Genomic DNA, 16,634 nt, shown 5'->3' with positions numbered 1-16,634 from the left:
TTGACTTGTAAGACTATATATAGATTTTTATTAATATATATCATTATTCTACACGGTTAGATATAATAATTTATGTGTTTTTGTCTAATTGTTTAAATATTTGGATAAATGATTTTTTGACAGAGTAGAATCCTTGCTACCCATCTACCAAAAAGAAAAAAAAAATTCCTTGCTATTCTCAAAAGAAATAATTATATTGCATCATCATGAGCAAACAAAAAGAAATTAAAGGAAAAAAAAAACTTACATGCAATCATACTTCAAATCCAAAAAAGGCTCTCATGTAATGAGAGGACGAGATAGATATTTGTCATAGAATTACTTGACCAAAAATTTAAGTTAATAACTAGATAGAAATATATAAATAATTATATATTTTTTTATGCAATATTTTTTTCAAAAATTATATATCTAAATAAGTTTTTAAAAAAATTATTACGTTGATATTTTTTAACTTTAAAAAAGTAAGACATATAAAATTTTTCATCACACTTTTAAAAATTAGTTGTCCAAATAAAAATAACAGATTTAATAAATTTATATGTCTTATTTTTGTAAAGTGTAAAATTTTAACGTAATAAAAGATTTTCAGAGACAAAAACATTCAATACAAAATTTTTTAGAGATTTATTTGATAAATTATGCAAAATAAAACCAAAATTATTAAAATAAAATGGCATAGATAATTTGGTCCAACATGACTTATATGCATCTTAATACAAACTTACCAATAGTATCTTGGTCAATTCTTAATGCTTCTCTACTTCAACAATTAAGGTTAAACAAGCCACTATAAGGATTTTTTATATAATTACATAAAATTAGCTATTAGTATAAAAGATATATTAGAATATAAAATATATATTAAAAATAAATTAAACAATACATGTATTTATACATAAATATATAATGGCTAATAAATTTTTGATACAACTAATATGAGAAATGCTCATTGTGCATACATCTTAAACACATATATAATGACTTTAATTAAGATAATTTGATAGAATGAGTCTTTTTAAAATACTAATTAAAAAGTAAACAAAAGTATCATTAGATTGTGAGACAGATATTGTAATGGACATCGACCACAAAATAATTATCATATATATATATATACACAAGGTGATTAATAATACCAAGGAAATTTTCTTTATACTACTCCATATGATTATACAAGGTGATTAATAATAATAGCAATAACATGCAAAAATCTAAAAGTTACAATCATGAAAAGGTTAATTCTTTTCTTCTTTCTATTTTATTTATTTTTTACATAAAGGGTTGATTGAAAGTTAAAACGGTCCAAAGCTAATTAATTAATCACATTAATTGCATATCTAGGGGAGGTTAAGGAGAGCAAATTATTATGGGAATCACCTGATGACTTCATTCAACCTTTAATTTGGGGTCCAAATTTGTTTCCTTGTCTCTGAAATTGTCGATCTTTTTAAAATGCTCATTTATATTGTGCTAGAATTTTTGTTTATTAAAGAATTAATACTTGCCTACAATCACTACAAGATGTTCTATTTTGGAGGGGCCATACAATTTTTGTTATGCACTTATATTTGAGACCAATTTTTTTTTATATTCTAAACGGGCTACACAACCAGCCCAACATGGACCAACAAAAGCAACAAAAAAAAAAAAGAAAAAAATTATGAATAAATAATTAATTAAAATAATTACACAATGATGAAGACTTGTAACAAAGGAATTTGAATCCTCTAAAGTTTAGATTTTCACTTTAGAGGATAAAGTGAGATTTCTCATCATTGAATGCTTTCTTTTTCATGTTTTCTCTTAGTTCCACCTACAAAATAAGTGGTGATAGATCATACTTTACTTTCTAAAGTAACATTCAAAATTTAGAGAATCCAAATCCGTAACAAAGATTCATCATCACTCATCAACAGAAAAGTCTGGTTCAGCTGGCTTCTGCAAAGAGCTTACTACTTCAGAATCTGCACCTGAATTTACATCCATACCCTTCCTATTGCTCCTTGTTGCATGTGTTTCAGCCTCATTTTCTTCTCTTGCCCTCAATTCAGCAGCTTCTTTTCTCTTCTTGAACCTTCTCCATGCAGCTTGTATGAAACATGCAGCCCAAGTTCTCCATTGGTGTGAGTGAATCCTGAACTTGTGCCTAAGTTGCTTGCTATGCAATCTTCTAAATTGTGATGCAACAAATTTCAAATCTTCTGCCATGAGTGCAAATGCTTCAACTTCTGATATGGCCTTAACTGTTCTTGTGGAACAAGGAAGTATTATCACACTTGGTTTTGGATCTAAGGCCCAAGTTAGGAGTTCCTCGCCGCAGAAATCGCCAGGGCCGATCCGGCACGAGTTGAAGAATCCGGTCCGGCCGCCATTGGTTGTGTAGGAATCAAGATTTCCTCTGATTATGAAGAGCATTTCGTTGACCGGATCGCCTTCTCGGACAAGATATGTGCTTTCTGTGCACAATGAAGGCTTTAGCCTTTCACATATTGCATCTAGCATCCTCTCATCCATTTGTTCAAACAATGGAACCTGTTTTCATCATGATTCAATGATTAAGTGTTTAGTTTAGTGCTTTCATTGTTCTAAGAGGAACAGAGGAGATTCTTGCATGAAAAAACATAACATTCATATGTCCAACATAATTTGATTGTGCTTAAAACTTTGTTCTCTAGACAAACTCTCTGAATATGAATAGTACAATTGTTTTTGCTAATGTAGCAATATACAATTGGATATCTGTGTAAAACTTTTCCATGGATTGAGGACTTTCTTTCAAACAATTAAATTTAAAAGTGTAACTAACTTACTCGTCGAACCAGCTCGATACAAAGATGGCGCTTGATGTCTCTTCGAAGATCTAATGGAAGATCTTTGAGAAGGGCTTCTTCGTCCACTCCTCGAGTCGCCAGCCATTTATACTGATCGTATTTGCGCACGGATTGTCTTAGTTCTTGAGGAAGCTGTCTGTGATGCATCCATTGTTCTGTATCAGTTCTTTTGACCCTCCACTCTTCTAGCCTCACAGTTGTTGATTGAAGGTATGTCTACCAGAATTCCAGTTATATTTTGTTAGTACATATCAATAGAACAGAGTTAACTTAGAGAGTGGTGATTGGTGAAATTTTATCTTACAATTCAATGTTGAAGACTAAAATTACATCAGTGAGTGTTGAATGAAGGAAAATGCAACAAGTACACATTAAGAAATATGTTTCTTGTAGTAATTTAAAGAATTATATTTTTTTACTGAGAAAAAAAAAATTCTTAACTGTTATATGAATTGGTGGATATGTGTTATATTAAGCACTTTAGGCCAATACGTAAAACTATTTAACGATTTTCAACTACCATTTTCTAGTAAAAGCATCTTCATATTAGTAATCACCATATTAATTACCTGCATATTACCAATGAGTAATGCAAAAAGAACCAATCCAAGGGTTGCAACCAGAATGGCAAACATTATTTCTCCAACAAAAGTGCTAGTGAGTAGATTTTGTCCTAAAGAACTGTTCCCAACAATCAGAAATGTAATTAGTCACTCATAAACACTTAGAAGAGTAAAACACTTTCCTCATTTTATCAATTTTGTTGATACATTCTTGGATCAATGTAACTAAATATGATATAATACAGACTAATTTGATAAGGATATAATAAGCATGAAGAAAATCATAATGCTAAAGGTGGAAATTTGTGACACCTTACCTCAAATTCCTGAGACCCCACCAAAGACAATAGAAATACTTCTTAAAGAATGGTGAGGTTGTAACTCTTGATGTGACTGCATCACCATATATGCCAAAAGGATAAAACTTAGCTTCTGGTGAACATAACTTTGTGACATTACTTCCCTTAAACCATGAGTCCCTGAGTGGATTTTTAACCATGTTGCAGTCGAAGAAACTATATTTACAAGATGAATTTTTCATATCACAGACTCTCCTCCAGCATGCTTCTTGTCTTTCAATTGATAGAAGGTACCAGCAAGCTCCAAAAAACTTCAACCAAAAATAGGAAAACATTAGTGAAGTTTGAATGTTAACTTTATATATGTATTTTTCTTAATGCAATGCATCCATAGTTAGTTTCCTAAGAATGCATACATTATACTCTTTTTGTTCTGTCAGTTATTCTGTTATGCTACGTGTATACAAAAAATCAGCTATCAAATTAGCTATTCGCATAGCATACATGCTAAAATACAAAATACATTAAGGTGAAACAACACATGCATTTATACACAAATATACAATTGATTTCGTGGCTGATATTTTGTGTGCACGTAGCAATTTTGTTTCTCATATACTTACATGGCTAGCCAGCATGTAAAGCATAAGGTTATAAGCAGCACCAGCCCATGCTGTCTCTGTCACAACCCCAGTAGCCTTTACAATTTGGGACGAAAGTGGAAAAATCAGAAACAGCCTTGGTATATATTGAAAAATGATGATGAATCGAAGGACGTTTTTCGTGTTCGCCATGGTTGAGCCTCCAAGATTGGGGATCACAATCCAGATCAGCACCTGAAAGGGTATTATACTCAGCTATTTATAGATATTCGAATTAATAGATTAAGGGAGAGAACACAAAATGAATATCTCCAGTGACTTACTTGAGGAAGGGGTAAAGCGGCAACAAAGTCTAGCCAGAAACCTTTGAAGAAGTACCTAGCTGCTATCTTTGCAGGGTCTATAACAAGCTCTCCTCTACCGAAAACACGCGAAGAAGGCGCAACATAAGCCGTGCAATACCTCATGATGATCTGAATCATGTAGAATAAATCTGCTATTGATCTGATAATAGTGAGGATCACTTCAAGTGTTGTTCCAATACCAATGCACACTTGATGTTGAACTAGTGGCAAGTAAAAGAATAGAGGGTCCACAAACAAAGAAACTAAACATGCTACCAAGAAAATCTTGTTCCATCTGTGAATGGTTTGTCCTCTTGGGTCTAGAATCCTTCTTCTTACTCTCTCATAGTCTTCTGAGAAAACTCTTGATAATACTCTGGCTTTCAAGAACTTCTTTGCTTTTCTTGCTTTTCTATTGTTGTGATCTTTATTGGAACTAAGTAGCTTAATTCCATTGTCACCATTAGTTGTTGGGATTTTGGCCAGTTCAGCATCATCTTGAAATCTAAAATGTGAGAAATTTGGAGTTTAAAATCACTATGTTTCAGTTCATGGAAGCATGCCATTGGAGTTGAAAATGATCATAGAAGTTCCATAGCATCAAATTTCTCGAGCATATTTAATGCGTCCTCCAGAAACATTCACATCAACTTATTTTCATTTATAACATTTGAAGTTATTATACAAAAAATTCAAGAGCATATAAACATTTTTCATTATGAAAGAAGAAGAAGAAGAAGAAGATACACACCTCACACATCTTGTATTCCCAAACACCATTCTCATTTTCAAGTGACAACTTCTCTCAATCAAAGTTTCAATCCTGAAGAGCAATGAAGCAAAGGGATTAAACAAAAGTAGATATCAGCATCTGAATCACTTAAATATTCAGATTTTTTCAAATCAAAATTGAATGAATACCAAGTTTAGGCCACACAAATAGTAAAGCCAAAAAAAAAGAAAGTTTAGTTTCTTACAGAGGCATTCAATCAAGCATGAAAGGAGCACCAATTGAAGAAAGATATAATAATCCCAAGCATTTCACCAAAACTTGTTCCAAGTTCCACCCTCAAAAGCAATGCATGCAAACCAGACCCTTTGTTTTTTATAAAAAATTGATAGTTGTTACAATGTTACTATCATCTTGGAATCATGAAAATCCTATAACAAAAAACAAAACTGATCATATACAATTCTAAAAAGTTATTGATTCAGGAGTGTGTCATAACTATAGACGGCAGCACAAAATGAAATGCAAATGCAAGTACACAAATTACAAGACAAATGAGTGATGATTAAAAGGAGTAATAATAAAAAAAATAAAAAAATAATTGTGAGTTTGACTTTGATATGTGTGAGAAGCGTGTCAAATAATCAGAGCCAGAAAAGCTGGCCATAGTAAGGGCCATCATAGGGTGTGTCCTAATTCCAACTATATTATAAGCTGGCTGGACCCATAGAATCATATAGTATGGTCCTTAACCTAAGGAACAAGGATCATAGCGTGTTACATATCATCATCATGGTTATCCTAATATCATATCATATGGAAGATATTCAAGTGTACTGTCATATTGGTGTATTACTAATTTTTAACCGTTGATCTTAATTATATATATTACTTTTTATAATTAAGATCAACGGTTAAAAATTAATGAAACACCGGTATGACGGCACACTTGAAAATTTTCTCATATCATATATTAATAAGTGTGAATGATGCTAAAATGATTTGACTAGTAGGTTAGATAAGTTGCTAATGGAACCTTAACACGTGTCCTTTTCATGCGTCTGACTGCCAGTTTTGAAGCACTTAGAAGTTAGATCATACAATTGTTCATTGTTGGAATCATTATTTAGCAATTGTTTAAAAATTAAAAAACCATGTGGCCATAAACATATTAAAAGGACAACAATCCTAAAAGCAATGTCTTTCACCCAAAAAAGTTTAGTAGTTTAAAGTCAAAAGCTATAGACTTGAGATGTTCCTAACTCTTTTAAAAGCAAAAAAGCTAAAAATTCAACACTTAAAAATAGTAGTAGTAATAAGTAATAAAAATAGAATGCATCATGAACAATGTTGTTGTGCTCTTTTCCGACGTTTTTGACTTAAATTATTTGAACAGAATGAAAGGTCAAAGGTTGTATCATAATACATCATTAAAAACACTACATTAACACATGCTCACCGTGTCAACTCAGCGTTTTTCGATCGTAGTTACCGGAGATCTACCCACAAGGACCGCCTTGTATCACGGAGGTATGGGATAGGAACCGAAGTGGATTGTTTTATTCGTCAAGAGTTGCTTTATCATTCTGCGAAATGGTCAGGGGTCGAGTTGATAGTTCATTCCGAAAAAAAAACACACAGTATTCTAAACTTACTATTTGGATTTTAATTGTGAAATGTCATTAACTAACTTTAATCGATTGGTTAACTCATTCGTCTTGTTAAACAAGTCTAAATGGTTCTATTTTCAGTATTTTATGAAAAAAACAAAAAATAAAAATTAGAAACACTAAAAATAAAAATTCAAACCCAACACACTCTTATTATTCATATTAAAATAAGCATGTTTGTCACAAGAGCCGTATAAAAATTTAGAATAGAAAAGAAATTAAAGCTTAGACGATATAGTGCTGAATGGATAAACTATTGGATAGGATACAATTTCAGAATTGGAGTAGAATACTATCTTTCTCTTATTTAAATATAGAATATGGTTTTGCTATTCTATATGTGAATCCGTCATGCTCATACATTAAGACAGTTCTTCTTTTCATTATTATTATTAAAAAATGTCATACATACGTATCTTCTTATAAATACCGGAATTTCCACATTCTCTTTGGTTAATAATGATTTAAGTAAACTACGATGGAAATTAACAGCAGTATATGAGAATAGGTATGTTGAAGATTAAGTTGTATTCGTTTTAATTTATTAGAAGCTTATGTTATATCTGAATTATTGTATTTGTACCTCATATAATTTGAATTTATTAACGTGATACACAAACTGACAAACATACGTTATACGTAAGATATAAATACATTATTACTATTATTGTTTAATTATGAAATTGTAAATAAATAATTTCCATGATAAAGAATCGAGATTCAATGATTGAATCAATGCGAAATTATTTTTTATTTATTGAATAATATATTTATCACTGGTGCAATTTGATGGTGTAGAAATGGAAAGGGGTTGTGTACTGTTGGCTATAAATAAAGATGCAGTAGTTGTTGTACGGACAAGAAGTCATGGAACTTGTACAGATACAGAGTACAGACTGTATCCAATTCCAATTCATGCTTTCATGCAATGCATTTCAGATTAGGGAGAAAATGAGTTCTGATGCACGTGTTTTGTGACCCACAAGATTGCATCAAATATTAGAATTTCAACATGTTTATTTCAGTTAGTACCAAGTTAGTTTTTTTTGGTTCACAGTATTTTCTAATTCGATAGGCTAAAAATTAATCTGCTGCAGATCTGAATTTTATTTAAAAATTTGCCGTTGATCAATAAGTTGCTGTATATTCAAAACTCCAATATTTACTTAAGCGAACAAGTGACTAGAACAACCTAAATTGATTAATACCAAGTTAGTTAGTACCTCAAAATCAATACTCCGCAAGTAATCTTCGAAAAAGAACTAGCTGGGAGGATCAAAGTGCATTTGATGACATTTTAAGCCTAAATATGAAACTATATGAGATTATCTTTATTTGTTTGTTTTTTTTATTTCTCGAGTTGATTCTTGGAGAAAATTTTAATTAGTAGGGCAAACCCAATATTTTGCGATGTGATCCAATGCATTAGTAAAATATGCATTTTCAAAGAAGAAATGATATTTCCATCATTTCACATATGCTTTTTTTTATAATTTAAAAAAATTATCTTCTTTTACCTTTTATTAATCACTTCTAATATCAAAAGTGAAACATGTACAAAATAAATATACACAAAAATAATGCATATAATATTCTCCTCGTCAAAACAAACTAAAAAAACAACTCCAAAACTTAAATATTAGAGTTCTTTACTATTTCAGAGTTCAGTTGAAAATTCAAAGGCTGCACGCATGCTCCAGAAAAAACAACACCAACTTCAAGTTATATTTACATAAACCTAGTCAAAATCATTTTGCTCCACAAGATGTCATTCGTGGCTATGAGCTACATTAATTTGCACATCAAGGTAAAATGGCTATTGCAAACTTTGTTCCTTTAAGAATAGGAGTAGAACATAATCATCATCGTACTTCGTATCAACATACCATCCATCTGTCATTAAATAATATGTCATCCTCGAATATAATGATAGCTATGTTCAAGAGATATTTCTCCAAGAATTGTAGGAATAATCTTTTATATTTGACTAGCTCATAAGCACAAAACTGCATGACATGCAAGGCATCTAATCCTACTTTCGCCCTTCAGCCAAAAAATAATAATAATTCTCATACAACTTTTAAGATTGGAAGGGAATCGCATAAAAAAGGGGGGAAAAAGTGGATAAAAAAAGAAAGAAAAAACAGAACAATTTAACAGCACATCTTGTGACTTTTGTGCTAAAATTGGAACTCACATTCTATTCTTGAGAATCAGAAGCAGCTTCTTTCAAACATGACCTCATAATCTTTGCAAGCTTTGCACAAGCGTCAAGGCAAAGCTGCATTCCCTGCATGCAAGAAACTAGAATGTCACTGATAGTTCGTTCCTTGCATTTAATAATTATGTTAATATAAGAGTTTCTCTCACTAGAGCCTAAACAGAACAGCAATGCATCAATCCTCAGAACAGGAAACCTTGGCATTTGCTAAGTATTTTTCTTGAGAACAATAACATAAATAGGCATACCTCGTCAATCTTTGGGGTGGACCATTCCCCAGTAAATGTAAGTTGAGTAATTTCATAGCGAGAAGGCATGCACGTAATCATCAAGCTTCCATCTTGGGAGTTTTCCTCCTCAAAAATAGGATCAATGACAAGATTCTTACTGAGACAGGACTGCAATCATTAAAGAAAATAAAGAAACGTGTAATTTTTTAGGATAATCAAAACTAGGTAGAAGATTGCAGAAGATCAAGTTTGATAGTAAATCAAAATTTCAAGACAAAGTTTATAATAGACACAGCTTAAGCACCAATGAAGCAGGTATAAACGCATTCAGAAGACTGCAAATGTGAGAAAGATTCATACCACAGAAACTGATGCAACAAGGTCATACATCATTATTCCAGCATCTGCCAGGGCAAGGCTAGCACATGATATGACAACTGGGAGATCACCTTCATAAATAAAATAATTTGATGATTCAAAACCGGCAAACTGAACATATTTTGTCCAATCATCTCAATTAAATTACATCTCTGACGCCTTCAAAGTTTAAAATAGGATCATTCATCACAATTTCTTATACATACAAATCAAAGGATTTATGCTTATGAAAGCTGCATCCCAAGAGACCAAGAACCTGTGTACAATAACAGATTGAGCCAGTAAATAACTAAATACTAATGTTTTATGCGTCCACGAGTTAAATGGTAACTGTATAAAACACAAGAAATGGTAACCATATGCACACAGCAGTCTTAATTGAAGAAAACTTGCACTATATTAATCACTATGGAAGACAGTATAGTAGTCATATGCCATCAATTCCCATATCTACTTGAGTAATTAAGGCCTCACACAGAAGAGCTTCTGATTGAAAAATGTGGTTCAACTTAAGAAATGACATTTTTCCCCACACAAGTCACAAGGTGTCTCCACACTCAAAAGTGTGGGGCTAAGCTAATCCTTCTGAGGCATCTGACATATTTTGGACTCTGGTAGTGAAATTCAAACCTTGGTTCTGAAAGAACAATTAACATAACTTCATTTTTATATTGCTTTTAGGTAACTTATATTTAGAAAATCATCATCCTTAATTTCTAACCATTGAATACAGCATCTCTTATCAAGTAAACAGAAATACATTATGAAATGAAAGCTTACTGCCGCCAGATTCCAGCACCAATGCAAAAACATCCACAGTTGTCTTGGGGAAAGATTCCAATATTATTGCACCCTCCAAAGCTTTATGAAGCATTGCAGTGTATTCTTTGTGGTCTGAACCCTAACTTTGTGAGATTTGAGATATTAAATGCTTAATAGAGCAATATACGAAATAAAGGGAAAAACAAATATAAGAAATTCTTATCATTTTTTTTAAATACCTGTCCACGAACTGGACTTGCAAACGTTGTATAGCTAACATTGCAATTTAAACGCCCTATATCACTGTACATCATTGCCTTCTTGCTCTCCCTAGGCCCGAATCTGAAGAGCAAAATGCAAATAATAAATCCATGTTAGGCGGAGGGGAAAAAACAAGAGCTGCGGAAAAGCACACCACAGCAAGCTGACTTAGGAATTAACATAATAGAGTTAAGAGAATTACTCACACAGATACAATGATCTTGGTGTTTCCAAACTCCGCATAGGCTGATCCTGATGCAGCATTCACAGCACCAGTCCTGAAAACTGCAACATGCAAGCATTTCCCATTAAGTGTATCAGCTACATTAATCTTTTGATGCCCTTGCATCCAATCATAAACAATGCCTCAAATGAGATATCACAAAGCAAGAAAAAGATTCCGATGATGACATACATTATCAACTTTCAAATTTCCACAAACTAAAAAGTCTACATTGGCAGTTAAGTAGTTTACCATAAGCTCAAGTGAGTGCATCTCATATATTTATTTACAAATTGTTTCTGCTCCACTACCAGCACACACCATTCTTTATGATGATATAATGTTCACTTTAACCATACCATGATCAGCACTCCAATGATTCAACATAACACACAATACAATACAGTAAATACACCTTACAATTCATTAAACATTTTCAATTATACCTCATGAAGAAAAACAAAAGATTATTACAGAAACATGATTTCATAGACTAATATTTGAATTGAAACAATGATAATTAAAAAAGAATAAACGGAAATGGAAGGTGGGAGGGGTTACAAGCAGGCCTGCACTGGTGGAAGCCACGGCCATCAGGTCGGACCCAGTCTTCTTGGAAAATGGAAGTTTTCTTTTTCTGAACGGTCGGAGACGGCGAGTACGTCGCCGGAGCGCTTCCGCCTTTGCCGGCCATTGTCCGTTTCCGCCGAACGGCGGTGACCAGTGCAGTGAAAAGCGAGAACACAAAAACACGAACACGCACACAAACTGTTTGTTGTTTTGTTTCTTTGATGTTAACTTTTCTTCTCTCACTCACACTTGTCAAGGTTTCTCTCACTTCCACCTCCCTTATATCTGCCTTCTGAAACGCTGCGTTTTGACTTTTGAGTGTGTCTAAATATTGTAACTGGGCTTTTTGGCCAATTAAATGGGCTTTCCTCGATTCAATTTTATTGTAGGTCCAAGTAGTCCGCTATTATTTTTAAGAATGTAATTAAATTTGGTTTTAATACCAAAAAAAAAATTTGGTTTATTTACCAAAAAAAAAAAATTAAATTTGGTTTAAATCAATTTAGATTGGTCAAGTGCCATGTAAATTCTTAGATGGAGTTGCGAGATATCCACGATTTATACCAAGAAAAAATAGAACTATTTATGGTGGATTAATCCTTAACTTGTTGAGTTAAAATAGATCGTGAGCAACAAAAAAAAAAAATTAAACTCAGCTTGCTAACCAAAATAAATAAATAAATTCAGCTATTCGGTCCAAAGAAGAAAAAATCATTTTCGTTATATAATAATATACACAATTTTAAGATGGTAGATATCTCTCAATGAGTATTGTTTATTTGTTTTACTAGTTTAAATAAAGTTTTTTCACGGTAAAATATTCATCTTTTGGTTTTGGTCCTTATAATTTTTTTATTATAAAATTTAAAAGTTTGTTTATTTTTAGTTTTTTTAATTGGTCTACGTAATAAGCTAAAATATTAACGTAAATGATAAGACTTGTCATACAAGTATTATTTGACATGTCATGTCAACACTTAATAGAATAAACTAGTAAATGAAATTAAAATAGACAACTTTTAAATTTTACAAGAAACCAAAACAAAAAATAAATATTTTATAAATTTCAAAAATTTATTTGATTTTTTTTTTATCTCTAGTTGAACTTAAAATATTATGTTAAGTAATTAAAGTAGTTATTACCTTGACCAATTTTATGTTGGATATTACACACAATTATACCCATGAAATTAAAGTTGATCTACCCAAAAGATTTTGGAGAGAAATAAAGTGAAACAACATAAAATGAGCCTCAAAACCTTAAAATATTAAGTTAATGAGTCTCTCATCTTATAAACTCTTTACTCTTTCTTATTTTTTTTATGTGAGACTAATTTTAACACTTCTCACACTTACAACACTAACATAAATTACCATCATTTGATGCATGTACTCAATTGATTTTTAAATTAAAGAAAATATATAAACTGCACAATTTTCATTTACATATATAAGTATGTAACAAATTAAACACACACTTAGGTAGTTTAATTACAAGTATACACATATATCATTTTTGTATATATAGTGGCTTAAATTTCAGTATTACATAAAACAAGTAATAAGAATTATGCAGTAGGATAAGAAGCTTGCATTGCAATGCCACACAAACCTTGTTTAGCGTCAATGTCTCTCTGCATTCTAATGTAACCTTGTTCACCCCATGTTTCACCCCATGAATTCTTAACCAACCAATACTTAGTTCCATCATCACTAACTCCATAACCAACTGCAGTGACACCATGATCCAAACTAGTACCACAAGATCCAGTGAAAACACCACCTGAGTAAAACTGGAAACCAAAGTCACTAGCATCAATGGCAACGGAAACTGGTTGATTGGCAACACTTTTTAGAAGTGCACTTTCACTGTTGGCAGGTACATCTTCAAACCCTTTAATGCTGGCTGCATGGTTTGATTCTGCTTTTGTGTTGCATGTTCCATCAGATGCTGTGTATGGATAATTGGATTCTGTTGTGAGGCCTTTGTTTTGGATTATGAATTTGAATGCATTGTCCATTAGACCACCTTGACAACCTTGGTCCACACCTTTTGTGTCACAATCAACAAGCTCTTGTTCTGATAAGGAGATTAATTTCCCTGTTGTTAGTTTTGTGATTCCTTCTGTTGCTGCCACAGCAGAAAATGCCCAACAACATCCTACATTTATATATATAAATCAATGTTAATTAGATAATAAAGATTCAAAATTTATTAATGACTTTAACTGTAAAGAGTTTTACACAATCATTCAATTACATTTATGCGTTTGGATGATTGTTTTTAATTAGTGAGTTTAAAAATTAGTTATTTTTGTTAGTATAGCAAATATGTGATTAATTATTTGTGTAAGACTTTTATACACTTATATAGAAATTAAATTTTTATAGGATAATATGCACAAATTTAAGAAAAATGGTAAAAGGTTAGCAGAATTTATTATTTTTAATCAGTAAATAATTATTAATAATTAAAAATATAGGTTAAAAATATATTGTTAAATTATTAAACTAAAAAAATTAAATTAATAGCTAAAAATGATAGCTAAAACAATAAATTCTGATGCCCTTAAATATTTTTCCAAACTCAAAATATAGAAAAAGTGAATTCTATATAATGATTTTAAGGAGATCTAAGGAGAATAATGAAAAAATTAAGTCGTATCATATCGTTAAAAAAAATTATTTTTTTAAATAAATCAATGGTTAACTTTACTTTAAGTGTAGTATTTTCTTGTCACAATATGGATCTAAGTTCTATTTAAGAATTTGTCATTAGCAAATAAATTACTGCATATATAAGTTGGATTCAAACTCTCAATACTTATTTAATCGGATGAATAAATTAATTACTCAACCAACCTAAATTGATTAAGCATAATATTATTAATACTCATAAATATGCGCATTATCATCTAATTATATAACAATTAAATATATGATATTTCTACTTATATATATGATATGTCAATAACCCTAATATATTAATTAGTTACTATAACGAGTTTAATTAGTGAGTTTCAATGAAAAAAAATGAAAGACATACCACATTGGCCTTGGTCCTTAATAGGTGTGACAGCACCTTTCTGTCTCCAATCAATTGAAGGTGGAACAGCACTCACATTTTCATACCTAAATGTTGGTGTCTTTGTGATTGTGGAACACATGTGACCCTTGAACTTATTCCTGCCCTTAAACTCATCATTTGTTAGATCAGCAAATTGATTAATACCAAGCTTGTAAGACTTGTTCCCATCACTATTAAAGGCCTCAATGCGTTCAACATTTTCTTTGAAAATTTTGAACCTTAATTCCTTTTCATTAGAGTCTTTATAGTATTTTCCATGTTGAACCATCCATTTTTCATGTCTCTCATGCATTATGGAATCTTCAAGAATCCTACCATTGGCCTCTAAAGACAAGATTCCAAAAAGAACAACCAAAGCCAATGAAATGCATTGGAATAATATTTTGTTGGAATAAGCCATAATTGAATATGGAAATTAAACAATGTGAATGGAAGAAGTAAATTGATGTGTTGGTTCCCAAGAACCAATGAGGTATTTATATATCAATCATTATTTCATGTTCATGCAATATTATTATCAACGTAACGTACCTTAGAGGATTTCCTAATGAATAATACCGTAACGTATATAGTATAGACTTTAATTATATTATTATTGTTGTTATTATATAAAAATAAGAAATTAGTAGTTTTCAAAGTTGAACCTGCGTATAGGAATCTAACATTGTTAATTCTAGGAGAGGTATGCATTAATAATTAATAATCTTACTCAAAATGCTGAGGCAATTTATTTCAACATAGTTAACTATTATAGCCATATATATATGTATGTTCAATTTTTTTTACCTTGGTGTAAATTATTACATATATTAGACTGCCATTTGTTTATGAGAACATAGTAAAATAAGACATTGAAAACAAGACATAAAAGACAGAGACACAAAATTTTGTATTCTTGTATTTTAATTTATTTGATGATAAATTAGAATAAATTATAAAAATTCAATTTATTCTCATTTTTTTTTCATTCAAAAAATTTGAGACAAAAAATACAATAATAAAAAATATAATTATAAAAAATTAACAAGAATAATAAAAAAAATAAGTTGTGTTCTTTATTATTAGTGTCTCCGTCTCTTTTTTCTGTTAGGATGAACACAAAATACACTAATTCAATGTCTCTGAATACAAAATTTTTGTCTATACCTTCTATGTCAAATACGATTTTGTGTCTCTGTGTTCTATTCTTATCTCATGTCCTATCTCTATAAATAAACGCAGTCTTAATGTTTAATTATTTGTTCAAGACGACAATTTTTAATGATTATTCATTATTTATTATTTTAAATAACATGCTGATAGGATAAGATGGAGGTAATATATGAGCTAATCTTAATTAATATTCTCTTGTTGAGACAAAATGAGGATCATTGTCATGGCTAAGTAACGTGGACGAAGAGAACAACATGTGAACAAAAGAACAATCTAACTCTCAATAGAAAAGGCACGTAGCTAGGTTTCTCATACATGCAAGTAGACAACACATGAAGATATTTCTATCAATAGATTAACTAAACAAATTAAATATAATAATAAGTTGGATGTCACTCTTTGATAAAAAAATATATTAATATACTAGGTTTAATTTTTTATATGTTTCTTCATATTATATTGTTATATATATGTTTTCAATAATTGATATGAAATTTTATCTCTCACACTTATATCTTAATAAACGTAATATGATAAAGGTACATATTATAATATAATTTAGAATTTAATTTTAATATATTGTCAGTGCAAAACAGTTTTACTCGTGTATAGAATTACGTAATAGTACATAGAAAAAATAACTATTTATTATATTAATCGTGTGAATAGTCATCCAGATAAAAATAGATATAATTGAACGACTATGT

General features: G+C 30.8%; 3 protein-coding genes across 4 annotated transcripts; all 3 read right to left on the bottom strand.

The window, feature by feature from the left end:
* Nucleotides 1–1,645: 1,645 nt before the first annotated feature.
* On the bottom strand, nt 1,646–5,928 carry LOC112785870 (protein CNGC15b). Its single transcript, XM_025829294.3, has 8 exons — nt 5,620–5,928; nt 5,394–5,465; nt 4,622–5,147; nt 4,320–4,532; nt 3,715–4,007; nt 3,404–3,515; nt 2,814–3,050; nt 1,646–2,535 (listed from the first exon to the last, which is right to left on the bottom strand). Exons 1-8 carry the CDS (start codon nt 5,625–5,627, stop codon nt 1,906–1,908), a joined length of 2,091 nt encoding a protein of 696 aa, XP_025685079.1. The 5' UTR covers nt 5,628–5,928; the 3' UTR covers nt 1,646–1,905.
* A 2,682-nt stretch (nt 5,929–8,610) lies between these two features.
* Nucleotides 8,611–11,945, bottom strand: LOC112785858 (exosome complex component RRP41-like). 2 transcript variants are annotated; one of them, XM_025829287.3, is made up of 8 exons: nt 11,679–11,945; nt 11,101–11,179; nt 10,873–10,975; nt 10,652–10,772; nt 9,854–9,942; nt 9,512–9,661; nt 9,240–9,332; nt 8,611–8,935 (listed from the first exon to the last, which is right to left on the bottom strand). In XM_025829287.3, the coding sequence occupies exons 1-7, from the start codon at nt 11,809–11,811 to the stop codon at nt 9,243–9,245; spliced, it is 765 nt and encodes a 254-aa protein (XP_025685072.1). In that variant the 5' UTR covers nt 11,812–11,945; the 3' UTR covers nt 8,611–8,935; nt 9,240–9,242. The 2 variants fall into 2 exon arrangements, with proteins under 2 accessions (XP_025685072.1, XP_025685069.1); XM_025829284.3 differs by lacking the exon at nt 8,611–8,935 and having other exon boundaries at nt 9,004–9,332.
* A 1,143-nt stretch (nt 11,946–13,088) lies between these two features.
* On the bottom strand, nt 13,089–15,232 carry LOC112785849 (senescence-specific cysteine protease SAG39). Its single transcript, XM_025829275.2, has 2 exons — nt 14,734–15,232; nt 13,089–13,848 (listed from the first exon to the last, which is right to left on the bottom strand). The coding sequence occupies exons 1-2, from the start codon at nt 15,173–15,175 to the stop codon at nt 13,256–13,258; spliced, it is 1,035 nt and encodes a 344-aa protein (XP_025685060.1). The 5' UTR covers nt 15,176–15,232; the 3' UTR covers nt 13,089–13,255.
* Between the last annotated feature and the right edge of the window lie 1,402 nt (nt 15,233–16,634).

The sequence above is a fragment of the Arachis hypogaea genome, chromosome 3, assembly GCF_003086295.3.
Source record: "Arachis hypogaea cultivar Tifrunner chromosome 3, arahy.Tifrunner.gnm2.J5K5, whole genome shotgun sequence".
Classification (NCBI taxonomy): domain Eukaryota; kingdom Viridiplantae; phylum Streptophyta; class Magnoliopsida; order Fabales; family Fabaceae; genus Arachis; species Arachis hypogaea.
This window is presented reverse-complemented; position numbering and strand designations above follow the sequence as displayed.

Bases quoted from the DNA above. Each gene is read 5' to 3' on its own strand.
- LOC112785858 (XM_025829287.3), bottom strand. From the start codon at position 11,811: ATGGCCGGCAAAGGCGGAAGCGCTCCGGCGACGTACTCGCCGTCTCCG. The intron at 10,976-11,100 runs GTGAGTAATTCT...TTTGCTCTTCAG, and splicing joins ACCAAGATCATTGTATCTGT to ATTCGGGCCTAGGGAGAGCA. The intron at 9,333-9,511 runs GTATGCCTATTT...TCTTGCATGCAG, and splicing joins CCACCCCAAAGATTGACGAG to GGAATGCAGCTTTGCCTTGA.
- LOC112785849 (XM_025829275.2), bottom strand. From the start codon at position 15,175: ATGGCTTATTCCAACAAAATATTATTCCAATGCATTTCATTGGCTTTG. The intron at 13,849-14,733 runs GTATGTCTTTCA...ATATAAATGTAG, and splicing joins TAAGGACCAAGGCCAATGTG to GATGTTGTTGGGCATTTTCT.
- LOC112785870 (XM_025829294.3), bottom strand. The intron at 3,516-3,714 runs GTAAGGTGTCAC...TGTTGGGAACAG, and splicing joins TGGGGTCTCAGGAATTTGAG to TTCTTTAGGACAAAATCTAC. The intron at 2,536-2,813 runs GTAAGTTAGTTA...TGATGAAAACAG, and splicing joins GTATCGAGCTGGTTCGACGA to GTTCCATTGTTTGAACAAAT.